General features: G+C 45.8%; 1 protein-coding gene across 2 annotated transcripts in view; it reads left to right on the top strand.

Moving 5' to 3' along the window:
• The window catches only part of MTMR11 (myotubularin related protein 11), a 124,325-nt gene that overhangs the window by 38,235 nt on the left and 72,585 nt on the right, over window positions 1-13,505 (top strand). The window contains exons 3-5 of one of the 2 annotated variants that reach the window (XM_069950988.1): window positions 2,719-2,855; window positions 3,729-3,801; window positions 4,882-5,024. In XM_069950988.1, coding sequence (XP_069807089.1) covers window positions 2,719-2,855; window positions 3,729-3,801; window positions 4,882-5,024 — 353 coding nt within the window. Of the gene's footprint in view, window positions 1-2,718; window positions 2,856-3,728; window positions 3,802-4,881; window positions 5,037-13,505 lie in introns of both variants that reach the window. The other variant, XM_069950986.1, reaches the window with a different exon arrangement.

Genomic DNA, 13,505 nt, shown 5'->3' with positions numbered 1-13,505 from the left:
GCTCAGAAACTTCTTCAGCAAAATCTGCACTGAAAATGCTAATTGGCGCTCCTTCCCTTCTGAGCCCCGCTGTGTGCCCATACAGTGGTTTACGCCCACATATGGGGTACCGTTGTACTCAAGAGAACCTGTGTTACAAATTGTGGGGTGCAGATTCTCTCATGTTCCTTTTGGAAAGGAGAAACTTTAATCTAAACATATATATTATTGGAAAATTAAAATTTTCGATTTCTTTAAGGCCTAATTGTGAATACTTTCCTCCAGCCCCTGTAGGGTTAAAATGCTCATTATACCCCTAGATTAATTCTTTAAGGTGTCTAGTTTCCAAAATGGGGTCACTTATGGGGTTTTACAGCATACAAGCCTCCTAAATCAACTTAAAAAAAGAACTGGTCCCTAAAAAAAAATCAGTTTTGGAAACTTTCACAAAATGTGATAATTTGCTAATAAATTTCTAAGCCCCATAACAGCCTAAAAAAGTAAAATATGTTTCCCAAATTATGCCAGAATAAAGAGGACATATTGGTAATGTGATTTAGTAACTAATTTATGTGCTGTGACTTCCTTTTTTAGAAGCAGAGAATTTCAGAAGTTCATAAAATGCAAAATTTTCAAAATTTTCATGATATTTTGATGTTTTTCACAAAAAACACACAAAGTAGTGACCAAATTTTGCCACTAATATAAAGTGCCATATGTGACAAAAAAACTATCTCAGAATCGCTAGCATACGTTAAAGCATCACTGAGCTATAAGCGCATAAAGTGAGACAGGTCAGATTTTGAAAAATGAGCTTGGTCATTAAGGCCAAAACAGGCTGCGGAGGCAAGGGGTTAAACCTCACCTAATAGTCTGAGGGTGGTCCTAAGCGACTGACAGCAATCTCTGTGCACACTCATACAAAGAAATACCAATTATAATGAATCTTTTCCTTCAAAACTATATATCTATCTGCTCATCTCTTCTTGCTTTACAACTTGATGCTGATGGATTGCTCTGTATTCTCATATTTACAGGTTCCCTTTAAAGGGGAACTCCAGGTAGAGGTTAAAAAAAGAAACTTCTGCAGAAGCACATAGCATTACATACCTATCTATCCCAGTTTTGAAACTACCAAAAATCCATTTGTTTGGTTTTTTTTTGCTCTGTTTTGTGTTTCTATACTTCCTAGTTGATCAGATCCCAGAATGCAGTACTGGTTCCAGAATGCAATGCTTTCCTTCAGCTGTCCATCACAGTCCTACACCCTACCTATTTCCCGCCCAAATCTATTGCAGAACATCTAGGCTGTGTTCACACATTGCAGTTTCATCGTGTTCATGCATTATTTGCAGTACTTTTCATTGTTGTCCCACCCAAACACACAGCAGGCTGTATTCTCTACCTGTAACGCTAATATTGGAATAAAGTAAAGAACTTTTTGAATTTTTTTTCTTTTCATTTCCACGCACATATTATGATCAAGCATCTTTTATCTTTAAAGCGACTCTGTACCCACTTTGTGCCCCCACAACTACTCATACCTTCCTGTAGCTGATGATAAGTTCTTGCTGGTGGTATGTTTATCATCGCTGGTGTCGCTTTCCTGTGCCCTATTGTGCCCTAGGCCAGCACCGACTGTGTGGTGGTCTTCTGTGTCTCCCCCGCCCCTGCTCCACCCGCTGACCGCCCTCTGTCCGGCGCCCAGTCATCGCATTGATTGCGCATGCGCCACCTCGTAACCCCCCGGCGCTGACGCAATGATGTGTTTGGGTCACCGCCCCCTCTCTGGTGTGGCCGCTCAGCGCCATCCCCGCCCTTTGTTTCAGAAGTTCCTGGCCTTTCCCCGCCTCTCTTGCCTGTCCCCGCCCCCCCCCCCCCCCCACAGCATACCATGGTGCCGTCCGCTGTCATCATCAGCTGGTCTTCTTCCTGGCCCATGCGCCATTGCGCTCATAACCCGCGCACGCACAGTGATGCACGCGGCTAGTCGGAGAAAGCCGGCAGCATCACTGCGTGTGCGCGGCTTGGGAGCGCAATGGCGCATGGGCCAGGAAGACGACCAGCTGATGATGGCAGCTTTATTCTATTTTATGCTTATTTCTTCCCACTGCCATCTAACCTTTACTAAATATTTTAAAGCATTTCCTTGAAATTAATTATAAAGAGGTATTATCGTATTATCATTTGCAAAGGTGTTGTCTCTAGAAAGACATTGATGGTACATTGCTAGGATATGCCATCAATGTCTACTCAGAAGGTGGGGGAGGCTTTTTACAACAATGAAGATACAGTAGTGCTTTTAAAAGCATAGTACATCTCCACTAGGTAACTAAGGTATATATGAGGGTGTGTGTTTCTTCAACTGTTTATATGCCATTTCATTTGAATTCCCGTTCAAAGGTTATAGCGGAAATACATTGTACTAATATTGTACATATGAAGACGGTGATCGCAAGCCACAATAGGAAAGTACGCAATAACGCCACCACTTATCTTGTGAAACACATTCAGCATGTTTTACAGTGACCATTTGCATGCCATGTAAGAAATAGAAGGCCCTTTGTTTATTTTCTACAGGAGGTGTCAACTTTGTGTGTATTTACACTTGCTCCATAGTGGGGTCTGAAAAATCAGCAATGGGCATTTTAGAAGTACTGTGGAGCACTTCTTACTGTCACTGAATGCCTTATGTAACATACAAAATAATATGTTATATGATATGTTTCCTGCTTACAGGAGAACATATACATGAAGAATCCTTGAGAGTTAGGAAACGCCTACATTTTAAAGATGGCTACCATGATGTTTATGGAACCCTGTATTGCACCAACTACCGGATTGCTTTCAGACCTGACAGTTTCAACTGCCCTCAGGTAACATATCTTGGTAAATCAATGACATTTTGTAATCATTGCCATTTTGCAATCATAAGTAGAGATATTGCGAGTTTTATTTATTTTAGGGTCAAATCAAAAAAAAGAGGGCTGTTCCACTATTAAAGGGGGGTATTTCCATCTCAACTAATATACAGTAGTTAAATGTGTAAGGCACGTCAAGTTAAATATTTTTGTAAATACATCAATTTAGGAAACTTGCTGCATTGTCTCCTGGCAGCTGTTTTGCCCTGAATTTTGCAAAATTGCGGTAAAAACGCTTTGGGGGTCCATGGGTCTTGGGGGTCCATAAAAACTCTTTGGGGGTCCATGGACTTCTCAGGGGTTCAGGGCCCCAGGCTACCGCCCGAAACGGACCTTTCTAATCCGCTACTGATAGAAGGATAATTCTACATGCTGATAGATCCTAATAGGAGACATTACACAGAGGAACATAATACCTTTAATATGGTGATTTGGTGTGCTATTTTTATGAAATAAGTTTTATTATCATGCTATTAATGGTGTCTAATGCACTATGGGTGTTCCTTTACCCCTTTGTTCACCAAAACAGCAGTCCGCCACAGCCTCTGTACTCATTGGACAGCAATGTTAGAGGAGTGTGAAGGGGTGAAGGAAAGCCCTCAGTGCACCAAAAGGCCTTATTAGTAATACTGTTACATAAAAACAGTGCACCGTAGCTCCATATTAAGGGTACTATGTGTGTCTGTGTAATGTCCCCTATTAGGCGCTAATCTACACACAGATTCCCTTTAAGATAATTTTATAACCCTAAGAAAACTTTAGATGTTTAATTTGTTACCTTGTCATGTGATGTAAAATAGTTAATACAATGTGTTTGCTGTGTGACAGGATTCTTCTGAGGAGGTCATGTTTGACAGTGACAATGACATTGCTTTACCCTGCGCTGACAGGATCCTGGCAGGTGAGAGCTGTCACATTACTGTGGTCAAAATGAAAAGAATTCAGTAAATTATTTCTCCTGATTGGTTGCATGTATTGTTCAGATTTCCACGCAGTGTAGTGCAGAGATCACAAAGAGATTCTGGATTAATAGACAAATCTGAAAAGCACTATATTGTAATTTAGTTACACTATATGTCATTGGTTCAGCATTGGCATAGAGGCAGGACATGCCGTTGCTATGCCTAGGGCCGGCGTCAGCACAGGGCTTACCCGGGAAAGTGCCAGGTCCTAGAGCGCCTCTAGGGGGCCAGAGAGGGAGAGAGGCCTGGTGTTCTATTGTTCAGCCTGTTCACTGTAGTGCAGGATAAGCGGGTTGAACATCAGAAGACACAATAGACAGAGCAGGAACTGCACGAAGAGAGAAAAGGGTGAAGCTCCTGATCACATGACCTGAAGGTCCTCAACCTTACAGTGTAGAGAGGCGCCAAAGAGGAAGAAGGAGAAGACTGAGCTGTAAGTGCTGTGTGTTAGTGCCCAAGTGTGTCACTGTCAGTCAGTGTCTGCGTCAGTCTGTCAGTGTCAGTAATATGTGTTTGTGTATGTTAGTGGTGTCTCCAGGGATTGTGCGTAGTGTGTGGATGATGGGTGCATAGTGGATGTATGAGGGGCTCGCTGAGGCTCTGTCGCCCAAGGGCCCGAAAAACCCGTAGCCTGCCCTGGCTATGCCATTAGTGAAGGTATGGGTGAAGATTACATGATATCTGCTTTCTCCATTATTACACCTTTGTCCTTGTATAGACTGGATTTTTGACTCTCACATGATTTTCTGCAGATTTCAGGCCACTTGTACAGAGAAAAAAAACATTAGAGACAGCAATGAAAATTTGCTGATTTGGTAAGGGGCCGCTAGGACCCCTAATGATTCTAAGAACAGTGTTAAAAATTTCTCCAGATGAATGTAACGTCTCTCCACTCAATGTCCATGGGACTTCTGAATATAGCTCTGATCAAACTCAAAAGACAAAGGAAAGTAATTTATTTGTTGTAAATATATAACTTGGACAAATGCTTCTTCTTATCTTTGGATTTATCTTTCTAGTGGCCAATCAGAATAAGGTGAAAGTTGTCACCCCTTCGCTTAACCTGAAGTTTGTTCCAGAAGAACTACTCATCTATTGCAGAGGATTTCAGCTGATGCACTTTCATTTCAGTGACAATGGCTTAAAGACAGAAGCTTTTAGTGTAAGTGAAAAGGTATGAATTGATGACTATCAGTGTGTATATCTCAGTATCTCTGTTAAATGGTTTACATAAATCTTTTGGCTGCAACTCACATTGCAAGCTAATGACGCTGTTGGAGAGGCTTTCCCAAGCTCCTGATCTTCTGAGGGCAGTAACACCTATCTCCCCCCACCCATTATCCTGCTTGCAGCTGACTGTCAGTCAAGCAGGTTGGTATGGGAGGAGTAGCTAGGAGGTATTACAACTTGTAGCAGATCAGAAGCTTGGGAAATCCTCTCTCACACTATTCACTGGAGAATAAAAGGATTTTCTGCGTTCTGGAAGCACAGACTAATATATGAAAGGTACCATGCGCCTCCTGTCAACAGTTTGGAACATTAATTGCACCTGACATATTCACTTTTAGGGTGCGTTCACACGTACAGGATCTGCAGCAGATTTGATGCTCTGTTCAGTTATTTAGTTACATTGATATCTGTGCCATCAAATCTGCTGCGGATCCTGTATGTGTGAATGCACCGTAAGGCTATGTTCCTGTCTCTGAAAAGATCATCCTGGCCGGTACTGCATTACCGGCCGGATGATCTTTTGGGCCACAGAGTGCGCACCCGCATTAGAACTCCCCACAGCACACTAGGGAGCTTGTGGCCGGAGCCACTTGCTCCACAGTGTGCACTTACATGGGTTCCTGCGGCCGCTATTCAATGAATAGCGGCAACAGAAAACCGAAAAGTCAGTTCTTTGCGGCGCTGCGAGGGATCCCGGCCGGAGCATTTGCTATGTGTATACGCTCCGTCCGGGATCCCATAGACGGCTATAAAACATATATTTCCGTAATAATCAAGGCCGCTGTACAACGGCCGGGGTTTTACAAACATATACATTGTGTGAACATAGCCTTAGGTTGCAGACTTGCTTTAAATCTTATCTGGGCCATCAAATCTGCGCCATCAAATCTGCTGCAGATCCTGTACGTGTGAACGCTGCCATGCACTAATTGGCTAATGGGGAGCGAGGGGAGCCTCAAGGCCCTATTCCACGGAACGATTATCGTCCGTATTCGGCCGATATCGGCCGCTACAGACGATAATCGTGCCGTGGAATAGAGTGCAACGATCAGCCGACATCGTTCATGTCGGCTGATCGTTGCAGTCGCTTGTTTTTCAACATGTGGAAAAACAAGCGACTGATATAGCAGCGATCTGCTGCCGTCGCTCCGTTGAATAGGAGCATCGGCAGCAGATGCTGCTGTATTTTATGGGCTGCCCGGACGATCAGCAATCATCCGGGCAGCACCCCCCCCCCCCCCCGGCAGCTCCCCGCCTCCCCTCCCGCACTCACCCGCTCGCTGCTGCCGCGCTGAATAGCTGAGAGCGCTCGTTTGCTCCTGTAAACGACCCGTGAAATAGGGGCTTCACACAGCCGCGGAGCCGGGGCTGCGGGCGGCCGGGGGTTAAAGGGGCCGGGTCACATATCTGCAGTGGAATGAAAATTCCACCCCAAAGAACTTCACTATACCAGGATCTGCTGCGGATTTTGTTGCAAACTTGCAGCGTGAAATTCACTGCTGATCCAGTACGTGTGAAGACACCCTTAGAGTACACAGAAAGAACGGGTTCACACGGATAAAATCCGCGGAATTCCGTCGCCTGTACACGCTCACGGCCGTGCGCCTTTCCGCCGGCTCCATAGACACCATTCTATGGGCCGGCTGATTCCGCATTCCGCTGAAAGAATTGTCACGTCGATTCTTTCAGCGGAATCAGACGGCCCATAGAATGGTGTCTATGGAGCCAGCAGAAAGGCGTGCGGCTGTGAGCGCATACAGGCGACGCAATTCCGCAGAATTTATCCGCGAGAATTCCGTAATCTGAACCCACCCAAACATTTGCCATGGCTCGAGGGGAGGGGTATGGTTATTTCTCAGAGAACCATAATGCCCAACCCCCATCTCCACCGACATAATTTGTCAGTGGACAGCTGACAAAAGCATAAGGTGTATGGGGTAGCAAAATCAGCTAAAACATAAAAAATAATCATACTTCAGAAGCATATAGCTTTGTTTATCTGTCTGCTCCAGTTCCGAAATCATCAAAAATCTATTTGTTTAGGATGTTTTGGTTCTGTATTTCTGCACTGCACTGCTTTCCCTCAGAGCTCCATCACAGCCCCCTCACCCTACCTATTGCCCACCCCCAGTACTCCTGCCAATTCTCCACCCAAAGCTGTTTCAGAACATTTCATTTCACTGCAGACTATTGCAGACAGTGTGTTAGCAACACCTGCTGTACTATTACTCTCCCTGAATGTGCCAATTAATATATATATATATATATATATATATATATATATATATATATATATATATATACACACATATATATATATATATATATATATATATATATACATATATATATATATATATATATATATATATATATATATATGACAGAGAGTTGGTGATTTTGGCTGCAATAGCTGCTCAGTGGGGCTAGAGCTCAGAGACAAAATCTGGCCAGGACTCTTGTGACCTCGGAGAATGATGTGTTGTCTACAAAGAGAGGGAGGTGTAGACAATACACATAAAGAGGGAAGTTAACCAAGAAGACAACTCAGAGGAGAAAATTTTATAATATAGGTATGTGAAACTGTCTGGGCTTGGGGACCGTCCAGCTGGAAGAGACTTAAGTACATCTGCTAATTCTTCAGATGAAATAGGAAATTTAAAGCCTCCACAGTCTCCACAGATAATCCTTTATAAGGCTGGGTTCACACTACGTATATTTCAGTCAGTATTGTGGTCCTCATACTGCAACCAAAACCAGGAGTGGATTAAAAACACAGAAAGGCTCTGTCCACACAATGGTGAAATTGAGTGGATGGCCGCCATATAACAGTAAATAACTGCCATTATTTCAATATAACAGCCGTTGTTTTAAAATAACAGCAAATATTTGCAATTAAATGGCGGCCATCCACTCAATTTCAACATTGTGTAAACAGATCCTTTCTGTGTTTTTAATCCACTCCTGGTTTTGGTTGCAATATGAGGACCACAATACTGACTGAAATATACGTAGTGTGAACCCAGCCTAATTAAAAAGTAATTTATTTGCGGACTGCAAGCCTCTGGGTACGAGGGCAGATTGAAGGCCAGAGAATATCATTTAGAGAAATATTTTACAAAAATAAAGGAAATTTCCTTGGGATGATATTTAAAGTGTTAGTGTTGTTTTAACTTTCAATGTCTAAATCAGCAGTATATGGTAAACATAGCAATATAGTTTGCAATATACATTCATTATTATTTTTATTTTTTTTATATCATGCTGTAAAACAAAGTATACGTACTGAAGGCAGCTTTTTATTCTTGTGCTGGTTGAAAAAAAGACTAAACACGTGAAGTCTGGCCACTACAGAATATCACGGCTTAATTCATCAAACAACTGACTGTCTTCTCTGTAAGTGTGCAGATGACTTGGGAAACACAGGACAGACTGTAAATTGCAAAAATGCTTTGTATCACATCTCTTGTTAATTTAAGTTTTGAAACTTATAACGACAGTGCCAGTGCCAGAGGACTAGTGATGTCACGGTACCAGAATTTTTAGTTCGATACCAATACCAACATTTTTTTTTTCAATGCTCGATACCAATTCGATACTTAATAAATTATATTTAAAAAAAAAAAACACAAAAAAACCCTCAATATTAGAAATATTATCAGGGGGATGATGGGAGCTGTAGTCATGTAACACATACCAGCTATCAGGGGGATGATGGGAGCTGTAGTCATGTAACACACCAGTTATCAGGGGGATGATGGGAGCTGTAGTCATGTAACACACCAGTTATCAGGGGGATGATGGGAGCTGTAGTCATGTAACACATACCAGCTATCATGGGGATGATGGGAGCTGTAGTCATGTAACACACCAGTTATCAGGGGGATGATGGGAGCTGTAGCCATGTAACACACACACACACTAGCTATCAGGGGGATAATGGGAGCTGTAGTCATGTAACACACCAGTTATCAGGGGGATGATGGGAGCTGTAGTCATGTAAAACACACACACACACCAGCTATCAGGGGGGATGATGGGAGCTGTAGTCATGTAACACACACACCAGCTATCAGGGGGATGATGGGAGCTGTAGTCATGTAACACCCACACCAGCTATCAGGGGGGATGATGGGAGCTGTAGTCATGTAACACACACCAGCTATCAGGGGGGATGATGGGAGCTGTAGTCATGTAACACACACACACACACACACACACAAACACACACCAGCTATCAGGGGGATAATGGGAGCTGTAGCCATATAACACACACACACACACCAGCTATCAGGGGGATGATGGGAGCTGTAGTCATGTAAAACACACACACACCAGCTATCAGGGGGGATGATGGGAGCTGTAGTCATGTAACACACACACACCAGCTATCAGGGGGGATGATGGGAGCTGTAGTCATGTAACACACACACACACACCAGCTATCAGGGGGGATGATGGGAGCTGTAGTCATGTAACACACACACACCAGCTATCGGGGGATGATGGGAGCTGTAGTCATGTAACACACACACACCAGCTATCAGGGGGGATGATGGGAGCTGTAGTCATGTAACACACACACACACACACACCAGCTATCGGGGGGGATGATGGGAGCTGTAGTCATGTAACACACACACACACCAGCTATCAGGGGGGATGATGGGAGCTGTAGTCATGTAACACACACACACACACACCAGCTATCAGGGGGGATGATGGGAGCTGTAGTCATGTAACACACACACACACACACACAAACACACACCAGCTATCAGGGGATGATGGGAGCTGTAGTCATGTAACACACACACACCAGCTATCAGGGGGGATGATGGGAGCTGTAGTCATGTAACACACACACACACACACCAGCTATCAGGGGGGATGATGGGAGCTGTAGTCATGTAACATACACACACCAGCTATCAGGGGGTATGATGGGAACTGTAGTCATGTAACACACACACACCAGCTATCAGGGGGGATGATGGGAGCTGTAGTCATGTAACATACACACCAGCTATCAGGGGGGATGATAGGAGCTGTAGTCATGTAACACACACACACACACCAGCTATCAGGGGGGATGATGGGAGCTGTAGTCATGTAACACACACACACACCAGCTATCAGGGGGGGATGATGGGAGCTGTAGTCATGTAACACACACACACACACACACACCAGCTATCAGGGGGGATGATGGGAGCTGTAGTCATGTAACACACACACACCAGCTATCAAGGGGGATGATGGGAGCTGTAGTCATGTAACACACACACATACACAGACACACACCAGCTATCGGGGATGATGGGAGCTGTATTCCTGCTGTCAGGGCATGGTGACCACTGACCCAGCAGGGTGACCTGGATTTGGGCAGCAAGGTAAACTGCAGGCTGCAGACCCCCCTCCCCCCATCCCAGTGAGAGCCAGGCCGACCCTCTCTTCACCTCTCTCACATAGCTGATGTCCGCCCCGGGAGTGTCTTGCCGGCCCCGGCCTGCCGCCCCCTCATAGTCCTGTGGCCCCCACCTTACAGTGTAGTGATGTAGTGGCCGCATCTCCTCCCCGCCCTCAGCCTTCTCTTCATGAAGCGCCGGCCGCTCTCCCTCTGCAGCCGCCGACCCTGCTCTGACCCTTTCACTAAAGGGTAAATGACTGCCGGCCGCAGTCATTAGTAGTGGGGGTCTGCTACACACAGTAGCCGACCCCTGCTACATAGGGAGCAGGTTAGGAGAGGGGGATAATGCCTCTGTCAGTGTGACAGCGGCATCTATACAGTTAAATAGCCGGCACATACGATCGCTGTGTGCCGGCTATTGGAAGTTAGCGCCGCCGGGAGCGGAGAGAGTGAGGGCGGGTGGACAGAGGAGGTGACACCAGGGAGGCCACGCAGAGCACATGGCAGGCACTCAGCTCACTGCCTGCCATGTCTTCTGCTGTGTACTTTATGATAAGCCGCACTGCTGCGCGGTTTATCATAAAGTATCGAATACCAGGAAATCCTGGTATCGAACCGAAAAAATGCCCCTAAAATCGATAGTAGAATCGATTTTTCGGTGCATCGTGCATCCCTACAGAGCACTGTTAAACATTCGTGCCAATGGAGTATGTGCTTTATTACCATTTTCATAAAAATGCTGCCTAGAATAGAGAAGTAGACCTTCAGCAATGATAATTCCTAAAAGAGTGCTGATTTCAGCTGAAGACACAAATATACTGTGTGAGAGCTTTTTTCTCAGTCTTCCCCCGTCTCCCCCCTCTCTTCTGAGATGGCTGATGTAAAAAAGTGTTTGGCTGCTGTCTCAACTTTGTAGCTTCTTTGTAATGCTGGGAGGGTTAATCTGGTCAAGTTGCTGATGAACTCACTGTGGTTAATACTCCCAGCATTAAAGAGTTGCTAAAAGATGCAGATAGGGACCTGTTTACATCATCCGTCTCAGAAGGGAGGCGGGAGGAGTGGGAGATGAGAGAAAAGCACACACACAGTTTTTTTTGTGTCTTCAGCAGAAAATAGCAGCTCAGAACTGGGAAAAGGAGAATGGATAATAACAAGTATGGAATGAATTGTAAGTCTCACCATAGACAGCAACATATTGTTAGGGTGCCAGTGTCCTGTGCTTCGGGCCACTGCTGCACCCGCTTGCCGGCTTCCACAGATTTAAAGGGTCAGTAGGTCCCTAATTAGTGCAGCACCCAAAACACTCCCCTGTAAATCCCTGACCCCTGTGTTGGAGCCTCTGCATTCTTCCATATTGTGTGGTACTAGCTCTCCCGTGTTGCTGCCTGTTTGTGGTTCCAGCCTGTGACTGCTGTACAGTTCCGGCCGTGAGTCCTGCTGTGTCTCAGCCTGCCTGCCTACTTGTCTCCAGCTGCACCCGCTCTCCTGGCTCCTCTCCTCCTGCGTTCGTCGGAGCCCACGTGCCCGGGCCCAGTGCCACTTCCTCTTCGGCCCCCTGAGGCACCTCACCGCTCTACACTCCTAGGGCGCGCGGCTTCCACAGATTTAAAGGGACAGTAGGTCCCTAATTGATGCAGCACCCAAAACACTCCCCTATAAATCCCTGACCCCTGTGTTGGATCCTCTGCATTCTTCCATATTGTGTGGTACTAGCTCTCCCATGTTTCCTGCTGCCTGTCTGTGGTTCCAGCCCGTGACTGTTGTACAGTTCTGGCCGTGAGTCCTGCTGTGTCTCAGCCTGCCTGCCTGCCTACCTGTCTCCAGCTGCACCTCACCCGCTGCCACCGCTAGCAAGCCAATCCAGGGGTAGCGACCTGGGGGTTGCCTGCTGCAGCAAGTCCATCCCACCTTGCAGTGAAGACCAGTGGTCCCTTAGATTCCACTCCCTTGTGTACAGCAGATCCACGACTCCATTTGTTACAGTAGGCTCCAACCAGGGATCCCGGCAAGGTGCCGGAAGTCTGTGAAACCGCCAGAGTGGTCGCCTAGCAGACTCAACAGATCACTCAGCAGTCCCGGCAGCTCCAGTAGCTGTCCACCCTGCAGCTGCAACTCAGCAGGCCCCACCAGCACCTCCATCACCTCTGGTGCCTATGACATCTCCTCTTGGCCGAAACTATGCCTGGCCTGGTGGTGATCCAAAAATGTGCAGGGGCTTCATGTCACAGTGCACCATGCACATCAAACTTATGGTGAACAATTTACCAGGTGGCATTTGTCATCAGCCTCCTTGAGGAAAAGGCTTTAGCCACTGTGGGATCTAAATGATCCGTTCACCGTTCCAGGCCTTCCTATTAGAGTTCCGGTGTGTTCGAGGAGTCAGCTTGAGCGTCTTCTGCAGAGACTGCCCTCCTCAAGTTACTACAGAGGAACTCTACTTGTCTTGTCTCATTCTTCCTCAGCTATCATGTTGAATCTTCCTTGGCTACAGCTCCACGCTCCCAACCTTTACTGGAAGACAGGAAAAATCTTACGTTGGTGTTCGGATAGGTTTGACCACTGTCTGCAGGCTTCTCAGGTCTGGATTTCTTCGTATGTCAGATTCCTTCAAGCTGTTGCCTGGCCTCCCGGCTCAATACCAAGATCTTGGTGGATGTATTTTCTTAAAAGGAGGCTGACATACTACTACCACAGTGACCATGGGTGCTATGCCCCCTTGTGGTAGAGTGTCCCCGCTCTCGGTCCTGGAGACTGTGGCCATGTCCGCTTATATCAAGAAGAATTTGCAGAAGGACTTAATCTGTAAGTTCTCCTCTCCAGCCGGTGCTGGGTTCTTCTTAATCCAGAAGGAGGACGTGTCTCTCAGTCCCTGTTTTGACTCTCTCAGTAGCCATCTCACTTCTTCAGAATCTACCTCCTGGTAAGACTTTTGTGTGCTCTTTGCACACCTATTCTAAAATGGGGTCATTCCTCCTTGATCACCGGACATCGTAGGCAGCTATA

This window comes from Dendropsophus ebraccatus, chromosome 13 (assembly GCF_027789765.1).
Source record: "Dendropsophus ebraccatus isolate aDenEbr1 chromosome 13, aDenEbr1.pat, whole genome shotgun sequence".
NCBI lineage: Eukaryota > Metazoa > Chordata > Amphibia > Anura > Hylidae > Dendropsophus > Dendropsophus ebraccatus.
The sequence above is the reverse complement of the archived record's forward strand: the minus strand, read 5'-3'. Positions and strand labels throughout refer to the sequence as shown.